Below are 26261 nucleotides of genomic sequence, written 5' to 3' on the forward strand. Positions count from 1 at the left end.
CGTACAATTTACGACGCTACAATTTAAATGAGAAATAAGGCTAGAAGAAGATAAATGAATTAATTAGATAAATAAAGATTTATTTACTTAATAGAAGAATTAGGCTAAAATAATTAAATAAATAAATTTATTTATTTAATTAGACTGGACAATTTGAGGTGTCTACATTTTGCCCCTCTTTGAAACAATGTAGCTTGTCGCGTTGTTTCAAAGAAGATAGGATGAACTGATACAAAGTTGCCCCAAGATAGGAATGATATGCCCCCTCGAGAGATTGGATAAAAATGTCTGGAAAGATCGTAGACAATCTCTCGATAAGAAAGAAAGGGTGGAATGGACTGACCAGATAGGATAGAGTGACAGAATCATGGGATAAAGAAGATTGACTTGGGAGACTAGGGCTAGGGTAGTCTATAAGATAGACTATGAGGGAAAACATCCTCATTGTCATCCACACATCCAAGAGATCAGAGTGCAGAGAGAGAAAACAACAATTAGTAGTCAACAGTGATGACATTGGTGCATAGATTTGATCGTGTTCATCGATATCAGAGGCCAGCAGATGCAGGAGAGCCAGTGAGTACTACAAAACCACCTTGTACTTTGTTGCATTAATTGTTGTCATAAATGCATGTTAGGTAGAGTAATAAATGCGCATTAGGTACATTACAAAAATATCAAATGCGTCAAAATACGGGAAGGCACATCTGTGTTGGTGTCAAGCGCGTCTGGGTAGGCTAGGCACGTTTGTGCAGGGCAGGCACATTTGTGAAGTATGCAAGCACGTTTATATCATAAATGCACATTTATTTCTTCAAAGTTGAATCGACAGTTTTGTGATAAACATACATTGTTGATTGGATAAGCTGCTAAGAGGATACACTCAAGCAGGTCCTCTAGGGAAAACTAGAATAATAGATAGGGCTAGGATTGACAATTCTGTGATAGAACATACGTTGCCAATCAGGAAACTACTCAAGAGGATACACTCAACTAGAGGCTCTAGGATAGGATAGGTCAAGGCACTTTGTGATGAATAGGGAGTACCATAGAAATTGACAATTTTGTGATAGAACATACGTTGTCAATTGGATTAAGCTAAAATTGACAATTTTGTGATAGAACATACGTTGTTAATTAGATAAGCTACTCAAGAAGATGCACTCAAGTAGGTGCCCTAAAAGATAGGATCAAAGCAACACTTTGTGATGAATAGGGAATGCCACTAGGATAGAAAGCAGCACTTTGTGATGAACATGGAATACCACTAGGATAGAGTGTGATATGATAGATATAAGCACTAAGATAAAAAGAAACACTTTGTGATGAACAGGGAGTACCACTAGGATAGAAATCAACACTTTGTGATGAACAGGGAATGCCACTAGGATTGACACAGTTGATTTTCTTGATTGTAGGAGGATCTACCTATGCTGGAGTTTCGAGAGAGATTCTCGTTGACTCAGAATTTATGACCAGAGTTGACATTGGAGGATAGAGAAGCATTTGAGGCCATGGGTTTGAGATATATTTTGTATGTGCCTGAGTTTCGGGCAAACATGGGATTGTTAACTGCATTAACTGAGAGATGGCACTCAAAGACTTGCACGTTTCATTTGTCAATGGGTGAGATGACAGTCACCTTAGAGGATGTATACAAGATATTGCAGATATCGATCGATGGGGAGTTAGTTCCTTATGATCGAGATGAAGATAGGGATGCACTGAGATGAGTGTTTCAGGATCTAGGACTGGAGATGATGGTTGGACATGTGGCGTGGGACACCATGATATAGATAGGATTAGTGCTACTGGCAGTGCTGGCAAGAGTTATCAGTGGGTTCCTCTGTCCGAATAGAGTGACACGAGGGTTGGCAGTGGGATGGGGGAGGACACTGGAGACATTGGTGATAGAGCACGCCATGTTTGCATGGGGATCGTGTCTGCTAGCACACTTGTACTATGAGCTGCGTCAGTTTGTGTATCACGGATCAGTAGGATTGGAATGTGGAGTTATGTGCATATTGGGTAGAGCATCCATTTCCATGGCTGATGGATCCAAGGGAGCCGATAGAGGGAGATGGTGGAGGAGATGGAGATGATAGTGGGGGGTAGAGGTAGAGGTCGACGACGAAGGCAAGGGGTAGTAGCGGAGAGGAGGGTAGCTCAGAGGAGAGATGGTGGAGACGAGAGACAAGCTCATGTAGTGAGGGGTAGAGGTGGATTTCCATTACAAGTGTTAGTAGCACAGGGTCCCAGACATGTACGAGGATGGGGATAGGTATAGGAGAAGACACAGGAGCAGCCATAGGGATAGGGGTAGGGGAGAGGGGATGAGGAGGATGAGCTACTATCCTTGAGGGAGATCTTTCAGGGACGGGTAGATGAGATCTAGGATCTGGAGAGGGATACAGCTAGACTCAGAAGATAGCTGAGGGACACTGAGCGAGAGAGGGATCAGGTTGTTCAGTGCTATATGGAGGCTGAGATAGCATTGAGAGCGGGGAGGGAGGCAGCAGAGGACACAAGGGCAGGATATGCCTATGTTCTACAGGCAGGGGAGGAGATAGCCTACTGGAGAGACCTGTACTATGGAGTGGTGCCACCAGATCAGTGGGCTAGGAGCTTCCGGAGACCATCGCTGATGACGACGACCACTGGAGGGAGAGATAGGAGACAGGTGTCTAGTGGTGGGGTCATGGGTCCTCCACCACCACCAGATAGAGGGGGTAGGAGAGATGATCCTGGGGTGGGTCCTTCCAGGGCTCAGACTCTGTCGAGGCCAGCCGGCTCCGAGGGAGGGAGTTCATCATAGCCTTAGAGGGCTCCCGATATATCAATTTTGTACCATTTTGTATGATGATGTAGACACCTTCGGGTGATTGTAGCCATATGATTTTGACATCATTGTATCATGACACTTATGATTTTGAGATATATATATATATGAGATGATTCATCCTTGTGGCAGCTATATGCATGTGTACCTATGTGATGTTTCTATGTGATGCATGTATCTATGTGATGCTTATGATATGGATGCAAATATGTACATGATGCAATGCAATATTTTTGTTCTTTTATGTTTTATATGTTTATGCAAATGTGAATGTATGAAACGCAGATGAATATGATAATGCAAATAACTATTTAAATGATGAAAATATAAAATGTGCTAATATGTGTTGTGTGCGGGATGTGATGCAATTGTGATATATATATGTATGTATGAAATGCTAACATGTGATGGTGCAGGTGCAAACTACATGAGATGCAAATATTTTTGGTCTGTCATTATACTCAGTCATGTGATAATAGGCTACATAGACTCAAGAAGGACGATGGAGGTCAATCAAGAAAGGGGGATGAAAGATAGAAGATATAGAAGTGAAAGAACTTCTTGTGCTATTATCACCATTGAGCTTTATTATGGAAAATAGGTTATGACAATCAAGGTATATGTTCGACTCGGAAAGTCATTGTACCTGTTTGCATAGAGATCAGACAGTCACAAACAAGGAATGCCCCAGTTCACACTAGACTCACAGTGTCCTCATATCCTTGGACAAGTCATACCATTACTAAGAGACAATCCACAGACAACAAAGAAAAATAGGTGACAATATCCCATCCTCGTCTTTCTAGTCAAAGACATCCTGGAGATATAATCTCTAGTCAAAGACATCCCAGAAAAGCTAAAAGACATGTCACCAAAAGATAAAATCAAAAGAAAACCAAGACTCGACACCAACATCTATTGTAGTACTCAAGTTTAGTGTCTCTTGTCGCTTGTATAAGTCTATTTGATTGTGGTCACAATGTTTACTTTTACAAAATGATAGATACCATTGAACCATAATGTTGTCTAAGTCTATTGAAAGATTTAATTTGTTGAAGCCCATTGTTGTCGATGTGTCTCATCTGAAACTGATTGAATCCGTGCAATTGATACTTTATTGCAGAGAATATGGAACTTTTATTGCAGATCTGGCAATGCAAATGTTGCTTTATTGTGGATTGTGCGTAGATAAACTACAGAAAATTGGAAGAAACTATACTCCTCGAAACATGTGATGCTCTCAGTTCCACACCCATCACTAGACTTAGGATTTGCCTTAGCCACAGGTAGGAGCTGATTTATTATGGATGGAAAAGGGTGAAAAGGAAGTTTTATTATGAATAGCTAACCAATCTTGGGTAGATCAATAACAAGCCATATGGGAATATGTAAGTTTATTATGAATGGATAGGCTGTGGGTGTGTGCAAAGTGAAGGATGAAATGGAATCCTAAAGGAGGGAGGAGCAATGTCTCTACGCAATGCGCCAGTGACCCGGTTTTCACCATGGTACTTGCCCAAGGTGCCACCGAAGTGGTTTTCACCGTTGGACGGATTTATTTCTCTTTACTTCTTTTTTTTTTCAATATTTTTGTGTCACAAGGCACCTGTTTGTCAGGTTTTCACCAAGTAACTTTTTTTATGTTTATGATTTTTTATTTTTTTTTTGTATTTTTTAATTAGGATACTCTAAAGAGCTATGTGTAAAACCTGCGAAGGTGCATGTTGTTGATAGGATCCTCCAAAGGTTCGCCCTCTATGGTTGAGAGTTGATATGCACCAGATGCATAGGTTGTTGTAATGATGTAAGGACCAAGCCAATTTGATTCGAATTTACCCTTCTTCTCTCTATCTTGCTGATTTTTAGGATTTTCTTTGAGAATTAAGTCACCCACCTTAAATGTGTGAGGCTTTACCTTATGATTGTAGCTGCATTGTTCCTTGATTGAATGATGTGTAGCTTGAGTGATTGTCTTCCTTGATAAAAGAACTGAGATAGAATTACTAGCATGTGGACTACATAGGCATGTATGTGTGTCACCTAAAGAAGTTTGGGCATCCCTAACAACAAAGTCCCTTGAGGAAGCTCCATTAAAGGTCCATGATGTATCGCCAGAAGGGAAAGGATGTGCGGAACAAGTGGATGAGTTATGAAGGCTTATGATTATGAAAAGAAGTGAAAGTATCATGACATGATGGAGACTTAGGATCAACAAGTATTCTTTTTGGCTTGAAATTGTAGAACTTTTGCCCCCAGTTATTTTGATATTAGGGGAGATCAACTCTTATTCTTTTTTCTTCATATGATTTTTATCCTTGACTTTGATTTTTGCAGAGTCCAATAGCTTCTGATTTTGATTTGAACTAAAGGACTTCTCTTTGTTTTTTACTTTTAGATTTTTTTCTTCAAATCTTGATTTTTGATCCCTAATGAATAAGGGTTTTTGTAATTCTTGTTGATCCAAGTCTAGGAGCAGAGTGGAAATGGAATGAGTGGATAAAATGGCAAGGCTATGTGAGTTCTCAAGAGGGCAAGTGATACGCTCAATAGATTCTTTGTTGGAACCACTCTTAGGACTATTGATATCAAGAGTTGCTTGCACCACTAGAGGATATTTGCATTCAAACTTAGTGGCCACAACACTAGGTGGTTCACACCCAATTCCTTGCAAATTGTTTATAGATTGTTCCTGTCAACTAAATGTGTTAGGAGATAGTGGGAGTTGATCAACATGAAATATATACTCACCACATCCCATGTCTTTAATCTTCAACTTTTCTTTAATCTCTGCTTGTTTTGATGTAGAAGCTTTCAAGGATTCAAGATCAACATATGTTGATGAAGGAATAGCCTCTCAATTGACTGCTATTGTTATTTTTGATCTAGGTCGCAGATTATTGCAATATATGAATGGGTTAGGATCACCATTAACTGTTACTTCAACTCCATTATGAGGAAACTTAATGCATTGATGGTATGTAGATGGGACTGCTCTCATCTCATGAATCCATGAACATCCTAGCAATATGTTGTATGTGAGATCTAGGTCTAGGACTTGACAAATCACATCCTTAGTTACTGGCCCAACTCTGAGAGGTAAAGTGACTATGCCCTTGGATGAACTCTCTTCATCATCGTATGCCTTGATGGTAATTTTGTTTGTAGAATTCATAGCCTTTTCAGAATATCCCAATTGTTTAATAGTGTTCAATGTACATATATTGAGACTAGCTCCTCCATCTATCAAGACTCGTTTTATTCGATGTTTGTGTAGGAAGGCTTCAATGTGTAAAGGTGCATTATGTGGTTGGCTCACGGAGGCAATGTCAGCTTTTGTGAATGTAAGGGAGTGTGGAACGGAAAGGTATCCCACCATGGCTTGAAACTGATCCACGTTCAGATCAATGGGGATGGAAGTGTCTCTCAGATTTTTATCAAGGATGGATTTTTGTGTGGGGGATATACGTAAAAGCTCAAGGATGGAGATAAGCGTGGGTGTCTTCCCTAACTATTATACTAGGTCATATTCAAGTTTGGCTGATGAGGAAGCAGTAGTTCTAGCTGGAGCACCCTGCAAAGTGACCTTACCTCAACGGGTTGTGACATTACATTCGGAGGTAGGTTCAAAAGAAGATCCAATTCCTTTTAGGACAATTTTAGGTCTTTGGGTAGAATTTTCAAGCATTTTGTCCTTTATGATAATGGTAGAGACATAATTGTCCATCAAAATGTGATTGATAGTTGAATCATGGTTATAGGATGCTTTGGTATAGTTGGTCTGGTCATCTGTGGCTTTGGCTTTACCCTTGTCATGTTTTGGGAACGGTTCTTTAAACATTTCATGTTCTTGGTTAGATGAGTGTCCCTCGATCTCAATGACACCTCTATCAATAAGATCTTGTATGATGTTCTTCAATCGATGACAATTTCCTATTTTATGGCCCTTTCTTTTGTGATATTCACAGTATTCATCATCATTCCACCAATTTGGTTTGACCTTTGGCTCATATGGAGGCATATCTAGAATTGTTATTATTTTGTTTGCCACTAGCTTCTTGAAAGTTGACTCAAGTGGTTCTCCCAATGGGGTGTATTTCCTTCGTGGTTTTGAAGTTGTTTGAGTATTCACTTGATTGTTTGTAGAGCTTGATCCAGAAAAAATGATTTTGGGTCATACTGTATTGGCATCAACAACACCATCATTGACTGTGTTCTTGTTTTTATTCCAAAATCTTGGCTTGTCTTTTCCTTTAAAGTTCTCTTTGTTTTCTTTGAATATTTTGAAGATGCCTTTCTCAATTAGGACCTTTTATGTTGCTAAGCCTTTTTCAATGACGTCTTTGAAGGTGGACAAACAAGCTTTTCTCAAGTCATAACCAATGTCTTTGTTAACATTTTGGGTGAGCATCTCTACCATTTGTTTTTGTGGAATTTCACAAGAGCATCTGCTAGCTAGATTCCTCCATCTTTTTAAAAATGATGTGAAAGACTCTCCATCCCTTTGTTTGGTGTTGCACAAAGTGGTAACTAATATATTTGTCTCTATGTTGTATGATAAATGTTGGATAAATGCCTCTGCTAAGTCACCCCATGACTTAATTCCAGGTGGGAGTTGGGAGAACCATTCCATAGCTTGATCACCTAAGGTCTGTGAGAATAATCTCATCAAATATGTCTCTTTTGCTGCTACCTCAATGCAAGTTGTGAAAAATTGTCTTATATGTGCCTTAGGATCCCCTTTTCCTTTGTACTTATCAAACTTAGATGTCACAAAGTGTGTAGGAAATGGAGGCATTGGAATGCTTTTGTCAAATGGATAGGGGCATATGTCTCTCATTGTGTAAGTTGTCTTCGGTGTATTTATGTCCTCTGTTTTCTTTTGTAAGTCCTTAATTTGTTGTTCCAAATTGTTCTTAGGTGGAGATCAACTTCTTGGACCATGCTCGATGCCTGAACCACCGGGTGGAGGAGCATGTTCCATATATGGATGGTATTGATCATACACATGTTCATATGGAGGAGGTCTATAGTGATGTTGTGTATAAGGACCACTTGGTATAGAGTCATGATGAGGAATGAAATATCTATTTTGTCCATGTATACCATACTCTACATGCATGTCATGAGTTTGTTCTAATGTGTTGCCCCCAAATTCGATGCAGGGTTTCCTTGTGTCCAAATTCTGAACATGCCTTTGGATATCCAATTGCTTTGATGGTTGGTCCTTAGCATTGGTATGTGATTGAGTATATTTTTCTGCATAAGACTTCCATGATGGTCTGCGAAGGTGAGTATCATATGCTTGACCATGTGTATGTGGGACCTTAGGTTTTTGAAAAAAAGATGATGGTGATTCAAGCACAAGATGTGGTCCTCTATTGCCTCCACTATTAGGCCTCCTTTGATCCATGTTGAGGTGAGGTTGTTGCAAAGGTCGATGTTCCATTATTTGAGGCATATCAAAATCATGAGATATCTTGGTTCCTCTATTGCCTCCACTATTAGGCCTCCTTTGATCTCTTCTCATGATTTCCTCAACCAATCTATTAAAATGGGGATCCATGATGGAGTCTTCCACTTCTGCTAAATGTATGGAAAAGTTGTCCATATTGTCATTGTGTGTATCATTGTTGTTTGTAGTGTCCATGTTCTCAAGATTTGGAATGTTTCTATAGGCATCCATGTCAGGTAATGTGGTATGATCAGAATTGAAAAAGACATCATTGTCATACTCATAGGCACTCATGTTTGCGAACTCTTGAGCCTCTTTAGCTTCTCTCCTAGATTTTTGGGAATGGGTTTCAACCATGAACTAGGTATTGACCAAGATGTGTGAGACTAGATGAAGATGAAAGAGTATGAAAGACCAAGAGTTGGGTGGAATGTAAATGAATCTGAGGTGTACTTGCAATGTCCAAAGTGTAAGACCAAGTATGTACGTAGTAGAGTAGGTGTGGCTTCCAAAGAGATGATAGTTTCTCTTGATGAGGTAAGCTAACCTTGACTCTAAGTAAGACCAAATGAGACCCAAAGGTGATAGAACTTGATGAGGGGCCACTTAGCAAAATGATGTTGTATGTAGTGTGTTGACAAAGTAAGATGAGGACAAGCAAGTGACCTTTTGATTCAAGTTTAGACAAATGTGAATGTAATGCAAGGTGTAAAGCAATGATGGACTTTGTGAGACCCAGAAATGAGTTGAATTCTAGATGAAAACCTAAAGAGATAACCTAGGAAGCTCAATAAGTCTGAAACTGACTACTCTTGTTTGTTGGACTGTAAATTTTACCAATACTGGACATAGACGTGCCTGTATACTTCACAGACATGGTTCTAAAATTTGAGTGAAATTTTTTTCAATTTGTGAAATTATTGTTGTGACCAAATCTGAATTTGTGACCATGTTTCATGACAAGAGGACACAATGTTGATGAGGACTCAATGTTTGCAAGTGTTTAGACTCAAAATGACTCCAAAGAAAGTGTATTGTTTCATGTAAAAATATTTTGCATACACCTGAAGACACAAAAGACACAATGTTTTGATGTTTGGTCTTGAATGTTTGAATGTTTAAAAGAAGACAAGAACAATTGTTATGGTTGGTCAGAACAATAGTTGTTGATCCCACATGGGGTTTCCCCCGAGGCTACGTTATTCAGAGTGGATACTTAGATGTTTGACCCCACTGGTTCCACCCTCGGCACTCACTTCTCTAGGGCAGCCAAGCATCAGTCCCCACGAAAACTCCCCATGGCATACTTTGTATCTCTACTAAGAACCGTATGTGTGTGGGCCGCTCCAGAGGTCCGACCTCTTGCCCCAACAACTAGAAGGATTTTGGTTTTCTAATACAAAAAGGTGCTAGTAAGGACATCCGCTCGTGTGGCCATACATGTGGCACTTTCAGCTCTGTAAATACAGAAAGCTCCTAGTCGGTAGGGGTTAAGCCCTACAAATGATCAAATGAATTTGATCAAACGGGTTTATGAGGAGACATAGTGTCGGTATGAACTAATCAGCACACGTTACCCATGGCTTTCACCATGGATACAGTTATTTATAGTGGTTCAGAAGAGGTGGGTTTTCCTCACTACCACTTGGGTCGTTCTCTCTTCACTAGTAGTCCTAATGACCACACAGGGAGACAGACCCTCTAAAGATTAAACAAAAAGAATCTATTGCTCAAGACACAAAAGACACTGGTTCAATTTTAGTGCACCAATTGAAGTGTTTGCTAATCTATGAAAATAAGGCACACAATAAAGATCAAAAACCCTTGCCCAAAATTTTGCAACAAATATTTGTTAGTAGTTTTGCAATAATACCCCTCCTGGAAGCACACAAGTTAGGTAAATTTTAGATCCAAAAGACTTTGTGAAATAGGGGCCTTCGACAAGACGATTTTTTGATAGATTCAAAGATCTGATTTTCTATGAGTTATTTTGCATCATAAAAAACATATCACCTATTAAATTTCAAGACATTTCCAGAAATGTAAGAAAATCCAAAAAAGTTTCTAATTTGCTCCAAAAATTATTTTTTTATGAAAAATAATAAAACAATTCATAGAAAATGAAAAATTGATCCCAAAAATATGAAATTTTTACTAGAAACTCCTAATAGCCTTCCAAACTTGCATTAAAAAATTTCTGCAAAAATACCAAGCAGTTTGTGATATATGATCAAAATAATGCAAAACCCTAATTTTTAAAGATCCGATTTTTTAGGAATTATTTTGCATCAAAATTAAAATCACAAAGAACATATCTTGTTTATAATTCTAAGATATTTCCAAAAATGTAACAAAATCTGAAAAATTTGCTAATTTTCTCTCTAAATTAATTTTTTAGTAAAATGTATAAAAAATTCATAGAAAATTCAAATATGCTCCAAAAAATCTGATTTTTTTACTGAGAACCTTTGATAATGTTCTTGACCTGCAAAAAAAAAATTTATGCCAAAAGTCAAATCCATTTGTGACATCTGATCAAAATAATGAAAAAATCTAATTTTTAAAGATCCAGCTTTTTAGGAAATGTTTTGCATCAAAATTAAAATCACAAAGAATAGATCCTGTGTATAATTCTGAGAGATTTCCAAAAATGTAAGAAAATCCAAAAGATTTGCAAATTTTCTCTCAAAATTATTTTTTTATGAAAATTCATAAAAAATTCATAGAAAATGTAAATGTGCTCCAAAAATTCTGAATTTTGGATTGAGAGCTCTTGTTACTCTCTTCAACCTGCCAACAAAAATTGGTGCAAAAATTCAAAGTTTTTTGTGATATCGGATTAAATCTCTCCATGATCTTGATTTTGTATCCAAAACCCTAATTGCACAAGGTTATTCTCCAAATTGTTTTACAAAACCGCAATATAGGGTTAGAAAAATCTATAAAAAACATAGATCTAACAAAAATCCATGTCCCACTAAATGTGCCAAAATATTTATGGTAAAAATGGAAACAACAATATTGAAAGACTAAATGGATTCAACCACAAAACTCTAGTCTAACAACAACAAAGATCCACCATAACATATGAAGATTACCTAAGACAATGCAAATCAAATGAAATCACAAAGATTATACCATCACATGTCCAATAGGGTTTGTATCTCCATTCTTCCTATCTCCATTGATCCTTCCTGATATATTTGCTCTCAGATTTTATGTGTGCACAAGAGTTCAACAAAGAACGGAAATGTGGTTATAAGCTAGATTGCATATGAAAGTTCGAATGCTAGAAGGCTTCAATGATCGATTAGGGTTGATAATGAAGGAAACGTCTCCTTATATAGAAGACACTATAAGAAATGGAGAGATAAGATTGAGAGGTGTAAAAGATAAATGGTCGGCTATGATTAGAGGGTAGGTAGATGAAATAATAAAATAATGAGAGGGTAGGTAGTGTAGGAATTAAGAGATGAATAACGTGTGTAATAGGTGAAAAAGGTTAATGAATTAATTAAATAAATAGAGATTCATTTAATTAATAGAGGAAGTGGGATCAATTAAATAAATAAGAGTATTTATTTAATTTAAGAAAAGACAATTTAAATAAATAAATATATTTATTTAAATGAGAAATAAGGCTAGAAGAAGATAAATGAATTAATTAAATAAATAAAGATTTATTTAATTAATAGAATAATTAGGCTAAAATGATTAAATAAATAAAGATATTTATTTAATTAGACTGGACAATTTTAGGTGTTTACACTATGCATGGCATTATACTCGGTCGAGTGACTTATTGACCATCGAAACAAATGGATTTATTTATGTTCTCTACCATATCCTTGTTATGATCTTGCTTGTTTCTTAAATGAATTATAAAATAGAAAATGCATGTATCATTCTAGGCAGGCACTAGATTCCATCTTGTTTATCGAATTCCTTTTATTAAGCAATTTGTGCAGGGTCGGGTATTCTTAATAGATTAAGAATTCAATTCTAAGAGATTTCTACAATCCACCATATACAAGAGTGTAGTTTCTTCATCCTGATGATGGATCATAGAGTGTGATCCTGAACGTTGATGCAAAAATCTTACACATAGTCGAATCTAGAAACTACACTCTTGTAGATTAAGAATTTTGGGGAAGTGTATACTTCAAGATTGGGTGGAAAAGCATCTGAATCTTGTTCTCATCTTCATTCTAAGGATTGAATTGAAGATAGCTTTTGATTGAAGATCAATGGACGCATCTCATCCTCTACTTTGTATTTTCTTGTTATTTGAATTTAAGGCAATTGAAAAGCCTAAGTATTGCATGTATCTATGAATGATTTATAGAACGTATGAAATACTATGAAGACCCTATGTTGTAAAATACTAATTAAATCTCCTTATTGAATAAGAATCATTTTTTTTCGATCATAGAATTTTGTGTATGTAAGGATCATATTTGGATGACAATATTGAACTAAGGATAGTAGTGGAAGAAATAAAGGAATTTATTTAAGAATAAAGAGTTTATGTTTTTTTTTTTAAAGTTAGAATGTTTACGTCTTTACAAATATATTGAGAGAAAAGGATGTAATCAAGCCACAACCCAAACCGAAAAACCCTCCTAAGCAATCCAAGACAAAGCCTAGCAGATCTACACCTCTCTTTGGAGTGAAGAAACCGGTACCTCCACCCAAGCCCAAGCCAACAGTATCAACCGGTGGATTTGAGAAAAGGAAAAAGGAGAAGCCTTCAAGGGAGTATGTGGCAGCTGAGGAGGACACATGGTCAAATGAGGAAGTCTGAAAAGTTAAGAAGATTGATATTTATGCTTGAGTAGTCAGAAATCCATCTAGTGATGCTCCACCCTCCAAGAAGACAAAGACTCAAGAAGATCCATCCAAAAAGCCTAAAGGAAGCAAGAAGCAAAAATCTGAGATAGATGAAGCCTTGGAGTCTGGTAAGGTTAAGTTCATCCCTCCCAAATCCTTAGAAGAAATCAAGAATGAAATTATAAAGGATGGAAATTTGAATAATATTGCTATATACTATGAGAATGTTGATAACAAGGAGCAGAGGGAAATTGAAGAAGCAATTGTTCAGTACATGAATAACTTCAGTAGAGCTCTGATTGAACTATCATCTGAGATTCCTAAAGAGTTATATGACGTTTTGGATATCCGAAGAAATGCTTCTTGCAGGAAAGATGAAGAAATGCAAGAGTGTGTTTTAGTAAACACTTGTTCAATCATATCAAGGGATGAAGTTGAAAGATTATTGAAGTTGGCAAATGAGAAATTTAGAAGCAAGAGAAGAACTAACAAAATTATGCTTGGTAAAATTGATGAAGTTGCAAAAGAGACAGAGCAAATAATAAAAGACTTTTTGTTAGAGCTGAGATATAAGGTGAATCAGGCAGAGGTTACCACCCACTTGGTCGAGCACATTCCTAAAGACACTTCCATTCCATAAGTAATTGCAGAAGTCTCTGGTGGTCAAAAGGATCAACCATTTGTTGATTTGGTTGAGCAAGATGTTGCACAAGATGCACCTACTGAGAATATAGTCACAGATATCTCCGGTGAAGCTACTCAAGACCCTCCTGAGATAGAAGTAACTGCAGAGATGATAGCTGAGGAGATAGAAAAAGGTGAAAAGGGTGTGAGTGCGAAGGTTGAAAAGGAGAAGGGTGATGAGCCAACAGAGAAACCTCTTATTACCATGATTGCAACCAATGTCACTAACAAAGGTAAGGAGATTGATGTATGATTTTCTCATGGTCTGGTGGACTTGAGCACCTATCCCCTCTTCAAGCATTGAAACTTGCCACTCAAGCTCAAATCAAGGCAAGCGAAGACTTGTTGAAATCTCAGTTTGAAGATAAAGAGGTCATTTCTCTTGCAACTGAGGTTTTGGAAAATCTTTTGCCTAGTTTCAATCAAGATTCCAGTGCTTCTCCCTCCAAAAAGCTTAAGAACATGTTAAATGTTGTTAACACTCATTTTGTATCATTAGTGAAGGTTGTAGATGAATCTATACAGAAAAGATTTAATGAGATGAGATTGCAGAAAAAATTGAAAGAAGTTGAGAGAGATAGAGAGAGCCTAAAGACTACTATGAAGAGTGTAGAAAAGGCATTGAATGAAGGCAGTAAAATTTTCAAATCATGTTTATTTTTGTCCAAATTTATTGCAGACATTGATCGGCAAATAAGATATCTTGAAGGTAAGTTAGCCGGTATCGGTCATTCTTTTGCACCCCAATTAGTTTTTCCAAGTTCCCTTGAAGCACAAATTTTGGATTATATCGATAAAATTAAGAGTTTGAATAAAGACAAGGAGAAAATTTTGAGTAGAGTGGTAGAACTGAGAAGTTTGATAACTCCTCGGATGGACATCCTACTTGAAGCACAACAAAATGCAATTAATGCCTTAGGTAAACCGGTGTCATCTGATCTTCAGAGTCTTGAGATTCATGCATTCATGTATAGTGCCCTAATAAATGTTTTGGAGTGTTTCTTGAGAGGATGGAACCAATATTTGGAATCCTTGAAGATGACTTACTCAGACATCTTTAAGTTCATGTAATCAATTACATTCATTCATTCTTTTGTACATAAGTTTTGGCAGATTCCCACCCTGTCATTGATGTCAAAGGGGGGGAGAGAGAGGGAAATGAAAAATGGAGTAAGCCATGTAGATTGATGCACATCTTTAGGGGGAGTCAACCAATTAGTGAGTGTATAGATTTTCAGATTGTCAGATTGCTTGCAGTGATTGGAGCTCTTATCATTTTTCACCAGTGTTACCATCAATGCCAAAGGGGGAGATTGTTGGAATTTGATGTTCTGATGATGCTCCGGTGAAGATTGGTATTACCTGATGCTTATATATTCTTAGGAGTTGTCATTGATGGCAACTCAGCCTACTGATATGATCTAGTATGGAGTTTTGGCTAACCGGATGTCTTCGATAAAGTATTTTTGGATTAAGACTGTCGGTGCAGTTCAGTAAACAGGTCTATGATCATTCTTATTTCCGATGAAGCAGGGTTTGGTTTCGATGAGATCGGTGATTAGTTGGTTGGGTATATAAAGAAAAATATCACGACAATCCACCCTCCGATGTCGATTCCTATGCTTGATTGAAGGTCTGGTATCTGGTTGAGCAACAAACCAGAGTTCATTATGTTTGGTGGTATAATGTGTGATCGGATTCTTAGAGTTGATATTCAGGTGTGTAGACACTTAAAAATAATTACTTTTAATTATTTTTAATCCCTCACATAATTAATTAATTAATTATGTTAATTCAAATTCTTCTCAATATTAATTAAATATAATTAATATTGTCACTATAGTATGTGACTAATTTATTTAATAAATCAATCCCTTTCTTTATTCTTCTAAAAAATTAAATCCTCACAAATCTTCCTTTTGGCTAATTAATTTCAATTAATTAGTTAACCTACATGATTCCTACAAATCATCTTCTTAATTCATCATTAACCTAATAAATTCTTCTAGAAACTCCCTAAACTCACTTAACCTTATTCTTCTAATTTTTAATTCCCCCCACTCCTTCTCTCTCCTAATCAAATTCTCCTACAACTCCTAATCCCACCTAACATTTAATCCCCTCCTAATGAGTTTCTAGTGGCTAATCATCATGATTAGCCACAAAATCAACCCCTTGTCCCTTCCATCCAACCACCAGCTTTTAATGCTCTTTTCCTAGTTATTCATCATCATGTGAGATTTTTGAAATCTCACAATCCTCTAGGCATCTCCTCTCCCAAGGAATTTTGAATTCCTTCTTATTCCTCTAATCCCCATGATTATCCCTTTTTGGAGAATTTTTAATTCCTCCTCTCCAATCTTCAAGGAATGTCACATCCCTTGCTCCTCTCAAGGCACATTGGGAAGCCTTCTCAATGCACCTTGCTCTTCTCAAGGTACCTTGGGAAATCTTCCCAATGCACCTTGAGGAGTGTGGAGACAAGAAATGCCTTTAAGGCATATCTCTTGGTCTCCACACCCACTCTTGGGCCTTGTGTGAGCTCACAAGCAATCCTAGCCCTTCATCTTGAATCCATCCTAGCTGTCCATTCTTCCTCTCCTCTTATAAATTGAGGACTCCATCCCTTCATTTTTCATCTCCAAGTTTAGTAATTTTATGTTGTCCTTTTGAGCCTAGAAAAATCATTTTAGCATCCTTATCATGTCAAAATCATCCTACATCCACACTTAATCATCTCATCTCCATCCAAGATCCATCTCATTTGTGCACAACATTGGAGAGTCATCCACATCAAGCAAGCAAGAGCAGCACATCAAGTGGAGCATCATCCAAGGGCGCCTTCACTTCATCAAGCTCAATCCGAAGGAGAAGGTAAAATAGCAAGGTGAAATGGTCTCTTCATGATATTTTAGCATTTTTCATGTTTATTTCATTATGTTTTGGTCATTTTCCCTTCTAATCTGTTTTCCCCTCTTCAGAGTGATTGGTGAGACCTATAGGAAGCGTGTGATCATGTATTTTGGGTCTGAAATATGGTTCAATAAAAGATTTAAGCCGACTTGCAGCTACATGTTTCAATTTTGATATTTTGTGAAGCCGACTTGTGGAAGATCATTTTTGTTGGTGCGGATATATAAGATCGACTTGGTTAGTATCTTTGTGTGTGGCAATGGTGTATGTAATGGTTTTATGAGCGATTGAGCGCAATTTCACATGCACATCCTAATTTTTGATGATCCGGTGAGCAGTTGCAAAGCAGATCATTACATCAATCACAGCGGATCACCTTGAGCCTAACTGGAACTGATTTGTCGCATAATTAGATGTTATTTCTCAGTTCATCACTCAGTGTACTAATCCTTTTGTAATCATTCGTAAGGCAGTGAGCCTTCCTCCAGGGTTGTTGCCTTGTTTTTGTAATTGAGTAGTGAGCTCTAGGCAGTGTGCCTGAATGCAAGTCCATTCCCCTTTTGTAATATTGCTTTGCTACTAGCCATAGTGGAAAAATATTGTGGGTTCAAATCCCATTGTGGTTTTTCCCTTTTGGGTTTTCATGTAAAAATATCGATGTGATGGTTGCATGGTTATTTATTTTGTGTTGATGCAATTTGTTTTCTTTCTTATGCATCCAGTGGTTAAAGAATCAAAATAACAAGTTTGAAATTTATAGAACACTGGTTCATCTAAATCCAATTAGCCCTTACTACAAATGTTTCAATCTAAATGAATCTATCCTTCCACAATATAGCCAAACCTCCAAAGGCCTCAATAGATGGCGATGCAATTTATTTCCATTTTACAAAGAGTTGGTTGCATTCTTCATTAGAGAATTTGGTTTCTTTCGGCAAAATTACATCTACTCCACTAACCTTAACCTAGGATTTGATGAAGCGTTTTTTGTTAGGGGCATCGAGGCCCCTAACATCCCAAGTTATAATTTTCATTTTTTATGTAGAGAGCAACGAGCTCTTCATGGGCTAAGATTGTCATCTGAGGCAGTTTGGATTCCTATTTTGATTTCTTCCCTTATTTTTTAATTCTTTGATTTCTTTCCACCTTTTCATTTTGTTTATTTAGAAGGGCAAGAGGAAGAATCTGCAATGGGAGGTGGTGGATAGCACATGGGAGAGGAGCTTCAATATTTGAGAGCACTTGGGAGGGGAGGTCCTCAAACACATCTTGATAGCCATCTTTTGATCTTATGAATAAATCACGAAGAGGAGATTGTTCTTGTGTAGGAGAGTCCTCTAATTTGGGAGACCTAGCTGATCCAATAGCCTCATCCACTAGGAATTTGAATTCATATTAACTGATGAAAAATGAAAATTGGTTTAATTAACCAATTCAACTTGCTATTTATAGAAAGTGGACATGACAAATGATGATGATCACGATGACACTAAATGATGATGTTGATTATTTAGAAAATCCATATGGCATTGCAAACTGACTATTGAATACAATATTAGTATTTTAATATTGAACTTGAAGTTTTAAAAATGAATATTTTATATGTTAAATGGCATTCGACTTTATGATGGTTTTGTTGATTATATAATGTTATGTGATATTTCAAACTTAATTCCTAGTTTTAAGCTATAAATAGATAGACAAATATTTTCACATTGTTTTTTGTATGGACGAACCCAACCCCTAAAACAATTTTACCTAATCCACAAACCAAATCCGTAAACCTAAACCAAAACTAGCAAGTTAGCTCAAATAAGTAAGTGGACTTTTGTCTTCAAATTCATTTTTTGCCAAAAGATTTTTGTCATAAAGCAAAAAAGATGAAAAAAATAATCTCAAAAGTTTCGAGTTTGATGATATGAAATTGATAAACTCTTTATTAAAGTCATTTTTATTAACATTTCTTTTAGACTCAATTACTTACAATATTTTTTATCCCTGTTTTAAAAAAAAAATTGTTAATATTTTTAAAACAATATATTGAATAAAAAATACTTTCTACTTTTTAATGGATATTTCATTTTTGGATAAAAACCTTTGCTTAAAAAGAGGACATTAAAAGATTGAGAAGGCAACAAACAAGAAGAATGAAAGATTAATTTTATATACTTGTCACTTAAACATGTCGATCATGTATATCTGTAGTATGCATATTTGACCCTTTGTGGTCTCTTATAGTCATAAAAAACTCGTTATGATGTATATTTTGTTAAACTATCTATGATACAAAAAACTATCCACTCCAACTCTATCTATGACATCCAATCAACAAAATTCACAAAATATCGATACCAAAAAACAAATTGTTTCCTTCCTTGATTCCTAACGATCGACGAGTTTTCATCCACTCACTATAGCCTCCAACAAGTTTTTGTCCATAAGAGATTTGTAAAACACAAGTGCTCTAGATAAGAGTTTTTGCATAATGTTCAATAATCCAAAAGAGAAATTTTCAGCTTTTATATGTTGGTTGCTCAAATAAGGCACCCAAAATCCCACACCAAGATTTGAGGGGGAAAACAATTTGAATTTAGAATTTGGTCCACTTTATAACTATCAACCAATATGGTAAAAGGAAAATATTTCAAAGATGCTCTTAACTCTAAGATGCCCCATTCAATTGGAGACAATAAATGTAATATTTAATTGTCTTATAAAATTAAAAGATCAAGATAATTCTTAATATTAAAATTATTATTCTCTCTTTGAACTTTATATTAAGTTATGGAAAATGAAAATGGGTTAATTAACTTATTCAGATTGCTATTTATTGAAAGTGAACGCGACAATTAATGATGATCATGATGACACTAGATGATGATGTTGATTATTTAGAAAAACCATAGACATTGAAAACTGATTATTCAATTCAATATTAGTATTTTAATATTGAAGGTGAAGTTTGAGAAATAAATATTTTATTATATTTCTCTTTTATATTTTAAATGGCATTCAACTTTATGATGGTTTTATTAATTATATAATAGTATGTGCTAATTTAATTCCTGGTTTAAAGCTATGGATAGATTGATAAATATTTTCACATTCTTTGTTATATGGACAAATGAACCCCGACAATAATTTTGCCTAATCCACAAGTCAAATACGTTAAATCCAAACCAAAACCAAAACCAGTATCTTAGCTCAAATAAGTAGGCAAGCTTTGTCTTCTAGTCCATTTTTGTTCAAAACCCAAAAAAAAAAAAAAAAATTAATCTCAAAAGTTTTGAGTTTGATAATATGAAATTTATAACCCTCTTAATTAAAGTCATTTTAATTAACAGTATCAACATCAGCAAACACATCCAGATTTCACAAGTGTCGGAGGGCTACATCACTTCTCTCCAAATTCTCTATTATAACAGTTTTCTCAGCCTGTCATTTTACAATATTTTGTTGTGGTAAAATAAATCCTCCATTATTACAATTTTGGAGATGGCCACTTTGTGCATGAGAGAACTTCAAGGCTCCTCTGCCCTTGCCTTTCAAACAGGCTGCAACATAACTCATACTCACAAAACCTGGGAATGAACCCTGCCTCTGGAAATAAAGTTTCATAAATAAAATTTGCAGATCAAAATCACAACCACCGAATAAAATCCTCAGATTTCAAAATTATCATTTAATAATTAAATTCTCTATAATGAAATATTAATCAAAAACAACTAACCATAACAAATTACAAACACAAAATAATTTCTTTTCTTTCCATAAATCATGCTCAAAATAAATTTGTTAAACTAGAAAGACAATAATTTGGAAGCATGGAAATCCCAATACAACCCTGGCAATACCAGGATTATAAACTTGAACCCCCATTACAAAAATCAAAATCATACATAGGGAATTTCCAAATTAACACTACTTCCCAAAAAATCCATAAACACAAGAATTTAAATTTTTTTTCAAAGAAAATTTTCATTAACCAAAACACACAACGAGGGATTTTAAACCCCTACCATAAAACACAATCTTGGAATGAACTTGTTGGCGAAGCTCCAAAATCCAGTCCGAACAACACACAACAACCAAAAAGCAAACTTCAAAGAACCTCTGCAAATATTTTCCTTGCCCAACATTTCTTCTAAAAAAAAATTTCCCCAAAACCAAAATTCGATTTTCTAGAAAATTCACCCAAAGACCTGCATTCAATTACCCACCACCCCCCCAAAGACCTGCATTCAATTACCCATAACAGTTTTCTCAGCCTGTCATTTTACAATATTTTGTTGTGGTAAAGGAAATCCTCCATTATTACAATTTTGGAGATGGCCACTTTGTGCATGAGAGAATTTCAAGACTCCTCTGCCCTTGGCTTTCAAACAGGCTGCAACATAACTCATACTCACAAACCTGGGAATGAACCCTGCCTCTGGAAATGAAAAAAGTACAGAATATTTTGTTCATCATAAGACAAAAGACAAGAAGAAACTCAGATCTGCTGAAGGAAACAAAAAAATATCAGAAAACAGAGTCATATCATTCCAAACTGAATCATATCATTCCTTCATATTCAACAAAATAAAGATTACGCCACAAACACACTGAAACAAAAAAAAATCCCAAACCAAAACTTTTCCTCCAAAAACCAAAACAAATCTACTCAACCAAAACCGATTCCCCCACACTTAAAAGGAAAGCACAAGCCAAAAAAAAAATTGTTTCATATAATCTTGAACACAGGCTATGATATTTAATCATAGATACGAGACCAAACCTCCCATATGAACATCTGAAAGCATGATTTTTAGATTCATTCTATGGTAAAAAAATTCTTTCTGATTTTAAAAATTTCAGACCAACTATTTTTGCAGTAGAACATTTGACAAAGCTCTTCTGATCAACATTTAAAGTGAGCTCCCACGAATTTCTAGGTGCTGTCAACAAAATACTTTTGTGTGTTCCTATTTGTTTTGCTTTGATTTTGTCCAAATATACTAGTTTTTATTTATGAATTTGCATGAGTAGATTAAATGTATCTATAGTATACCACTTGATAAAGGTAAAACACAAATAAACCTATTTGATAAGAAAATGAAAATAACTGTCAGTTTTAGATGCATGTGATACTGCTTTAGATGGCTGTATGTAGACCAGAGGGGAACTAATTAAAAACCATTAATCGAATGCATGATTGGTATGGTATTACAGGATTTCACAGTGAAAATCGTAGCATGCTTACAACCATAATTTTGAGACTCTGTGCATCTGTGGTGAATTAACAAAGACCGAGCCAAGCCAGCAGCAGTGAGTTTCGCTACCATGACTAGGACAACTTGAATGAGTTTAACAGAAATTTGCAAAGCCTTCTACATTTCCATGTTACTCTGAAAAATGTGTCTTAGACTCGACCAGTCTTGAGAACACTTTGTTAAGACAATAATAAACGCCTTCAGGTTTAAGGTTAAAACCCTCACCTTCATTTACGTCATTCACTTTTTCTAGTATCAACTTCTTAAACCCTGAGCAACTTGTTTGATGTATCAATCACCACAAATTCATTGGCTCATAACCAATTCCTCCAACTGACTCCTACGTGTAAGACTAAAGACAGCGAGTAGTCCATTGAAATTTGGGAGTTTGCAGCTTGCTCCAGCATTTTAAAGGATTTAAAGATTTGATTAATATATTATTGATGTTCTCCTAAACTGTAATCCATAAAAATCCAATTTATTTTGAAAGGCAAGTTTGCCTAGTCAGAGCCTGAAATGACCGGGAGCCCCAAATATATGGTTAAAACAATTTTACTAACTATGACTTCCATCTAATAATTTTTTGTGATGGTGTCCAACTGCTAATGAACTTCCACTGTAAATGAAAGCACCTACTGATCTAGTGTACTGTTTTTAATAATTTATTTTAAGGATATACATCACAATCTTAAGAAAAACTGACTCAGGTATTCTAAATGATATTGCATCAAACCTAAAGTTACAGCTTCCGAAAATATTTGGAGGCTGTTAAACTTATTTGCTGAAAATTATGTTCAATTGTTAACTCCTTCTCTAGCATAACTCTCATTCCAAACATAATAATGCGATTTTTTGAAATGCCTTTCAGATGCAACAAAACTTCTAGCTATTAAATAGTCACCAATTACATCACACTGAATGACTGCAGTGAAAACAATTGGCTCACTTAAAAAGTCAGTAACTGCTATGCATACCTTGCTTGAAGAACAATTAGACACAGAATGCATGGCAGGGGATGGGCGTAGCTTCTGTTGCTCCAGAAATGTAAAATGCCCACAGCCAATACCTGGATAAGGGTGGCCTGCCTGCCTTCTGCTAAAGACTGGATTAATATGTTTGTTGTGGTTTTTGTGTCCCGACTCTCACTGTCTCGTTCCCAAAAATACAAATTAACAGTGGATTGAGCTCTTTGTGTGGTTGGAGGCCTTAGAGATGGCATTTTCATAAATAGTCCACAGTGCTGTAGATTCAGGATGTCCTCTGATAATATTTCTAACAAACCTTTCCTCTGTCATCTTCAATACTGACAAAAGACAAAGGCTCGGGCCATTCATGGCTTTGATTTTCTGCCAAACTAGAAACCTGGGCCTCATAATCTTTTCCAAATTTAAATGCAACAAGCAGGAGTGCTTCACTATATAATTTGCAGGGAGCTCCATGTCTTTAACTACAAAGTTCATCGTTTCATGAACTCTTACCCTGGAGTAATAAAGAGCTTGAGGTGCAACCCGACATAGTTGCCAGCTTTCTTCAGCCGAGAGCCCGCAAAGTTGGAAATTCTCTATCTTGGCCTTCAGCGTTTCCGTGCGGCTAGTAGCTACTATATTAACAATATATTTGAACATCTTGCTTCCTTTGTCGACGCCTATCTCCCGAATGAGATCAGCTTGGGCAGGCGTTAGAGAAGAGCGTTGCAGAATGGACGGTCTTATCCGTAAGAGTCCGAAGAGCTCCGTGCCCTGAAAACCCCATCTCTCCCAGAAAACAACTGAGGGCTTCAGGGTCTTCTCCAGGTTACAACATAAAATGGAAGGAGCTCTAAGCAGGGATTTGATGAGGAACTCCTGGGACTGAAATAAATTCTTAAGAAACTCCATCTTGGGAAGAAGGGTGTTCTCGAGGCTGAGGCTCAAGATGGTTGGATTGCTCGCCAAAAGCTTCGCCAGAGTTTCACCTTGAAAGCCGAAATCTTCCAGCAGTTTGATTTTGGGTTCCGATATTCTTTCTACACTTCTGCTGATCATTTGCGTACGTGCCATCATTATCTTAGCAATTTGGACTTCAGAGCATCCGCATCTGTTCAACATATCAACAAACTGCTCGACCTTGTCGAGGGTTTGAAGCCTCTGCAAGTGGGGATTTAGTTTAAACATCCGAGTGATGTGGGCCGCAGAAATGTTAAATTTGGTGGAGGCAAAGTGTGAAAAGAGGTTCTGAGAATAAGCATGGGTATTGATAAGGGTTGAATAGGCATTGCGAAAATGGAATGGTATAACAAACAATTTCCGGCATAACATGGTGTTCCTGTGGTTCCTGCAACAAAGAGGGTTGGAATCTGAAATGAACAGAGTTTTGCCCTAACGTATAACAACGGTTGTGTTTTTTTATATATTGATTATTCAGAGTATTAAGTAGAATATCAAATCACTCCCTTTTTTCCAGCAGTTTAGTTTTCACAAAGTTGATGTTTCTGGGTGGATTTTCTAATTCAATGTTTTTTTTAAATTCTCTTTGTCAAAACTCATAAAAAGCATTGTTCAATATAAAAAAATAAATTAAAAAAATATATATATAAATTATTGTTCAATATAAAAAAATAAATTAAAAAAATATATATATTATTATTATCTATTGTCATTTAAATTTAGTATTTCTTTGCACACAATATACAAAAATATAATTTAATTTGAATAAACTTTTAAGAGTTTTATATGTATGTAGGTGACATCCCTCTAAGCACTCATATAGTCTCATTCTAATTTGGATTAAGGGTGAGAACTTGTAATTATAATGTTTTATGTTGAATTTGTGTGTATATGTATGAGTATTGTTATGAATTATCAATTAATAAATTTGTATATTTTATTATTTTATTTGTTAATTAATTAGATTTGAGTCATATTTTGTTGTTTAGGAAGGACAATGTGATGCAAACACAACTCATGAAAAACTAAAAGCGAAACAATTAGCAACTATCCATTTCTACACCTAAACCTAAAATGACCACTAAAAGGCCTAGGACCCCTATAGACAATGGTGGTCTTGGTAATGCTTCGCATGTCATTGGCAGTGAACCAATTATCAATGGCAATTAAGTAGGCCCCATTTGAAGGGAGCGCTTGTTAAACCTTGTTCTCCTAGTGTATCTAGCAAGATGGCCATCTCTTATAGATCAAACACATATCTATGCATTAAGAAATGTGAACAACATGGGGATAGCCCTTGTATTGTTGCACCAATGAAAGTGATCAATTTGACTAATCAGGTACCGAGAATGTCTTTTAACCTTATTCTAACAAATGCTTTTAGCCCCCTGATTGGTGATTTGGAGAAGACTAAACTCTATCCTAACACCTTTAGTTGCTAGGAATTAAAACTACAAGTCCCTAGATCAGTTACCCCACATCCCTCAAAGCCAACAAGTCTCCAACTTGGAGGTGGAATCCAATGAAACATTGATTAAAAAAATGCACAACAACTGGCCATGGATAAAATCAAGCAAAATATTGCCTTGAATAGTACCAAACCTATTAAAACTAATAAGGGGAATATAGTGGATACTAAGGAGGCTGAAATAACTCCTTTAGATAAAAATCTTAATAATAAAGATAGTGGTAATGATATAACTATGATAGCACAAATAATGTTAATCAAGATTAATAAATCATGAATAGTGCACCTTCTATGGTAAAAAATATTCTTTGAATTTGAAATGAAAAAATAAAATTATTAGTAACCTGCAAAGCACCAGTATTAGGTTAGATTCAAACACCTCTATAGAAGAGGATAATAAGGATTTGTGCATTAATTTATCACCTAACCCTCATTGTTGTCAAATTGAGAGTAAGGTGTTTGAAGTTAACAATGAGTTACAAGCAGATACTAATCTTAGTAACAAGAATATCCTAGACAATGATAGTGTTGTGGCCAACAAACTACTAATACTTTCGAGGTTACTAACAATTTGAATATGGATAATAGAGGAAACTTTTCCCTTCTTCACTATGTGACTATACCCGAACATGATCACAAAATTGTTTCTAGGTTGGATATAGGCATAGAGGGAGATTTAGACCCTAAAACTAAATGCCTCAATTTTAAGGTGAATTAATGTAGGAATGATAACGAGAAACAAGATGCACTAGTGGTAGTAAACATAGATACTCCTATAGTCTGAGCTAGTGAGTCTTTCACTAAGAGGAAGACTACATAAGGTTAGTTGATTCCTTGTTTTGTCTCTTCCCCTACTCCTAGGCGAGCTAAGAAGGAAAAATTCATCTCAACTAGGAGG

The 26261-nt window shown here is 36.0% G+C and overlaps 1 protein-coding gene across 3 annotated transcripts; it reads right to left on the reverse strand.

Moving 5' to 3' along the window:
- Positions 1-20014: 20014 nt before the first annotated feature.
- On the reverse strand, positions 20015-24366 carry LOC131034890 (transcription termination factor MTERF2, chloroplastic). 3 transcript variants are annotated; one of them, XM_057966502.2, is made up of 2 exons: positions 22945-24366; positions 20015-20312 (listed from the first exon to the last, which is right to left on the reverse strand). In XM_057966502.2, the coding sequence occupies exon 1, from the start codon at positions 24265-24267 to the stop codon at positions 23140-23142; it is 1128 nt and encodes a 375-aa protein (XP_057822485.2). In that variant the 5' UTR covers positions 24268-24366; the 3' UTR covers positions 20015-20312; positions 22945-23139. The 3 variants fall into 3 exon arrangements, with proteins under 3 accessions (XP_057822485.2, XP_057822483.2, XP_057822484.2); XM_057966500.2 differs by having other exon boundaries at positions 20015-20318; XM_057966501.2 differs by lacking the exon at positions 20015-20312 and adding an exon at positions 20349-21150.
- Between the last annotated feature and the right edge of the window lie 1895 nt (positions 24367-26261).

The sequence above is a fragment of the Cryptomeria japonica genome, chromosome 10 (genome assembly GCF_030272615.1).
Source record: "Cryptomeria japonica chromosome 10, Sugi_1.0, whole genome shotgun sequence".
NCBI classification, from domain to species: Eukaryota; Viridiplantae; Streptophyta; class Pinopsida; order Cupressales; family Cupressaceae; genus Cryptomeria; species Cryptomeria japonica.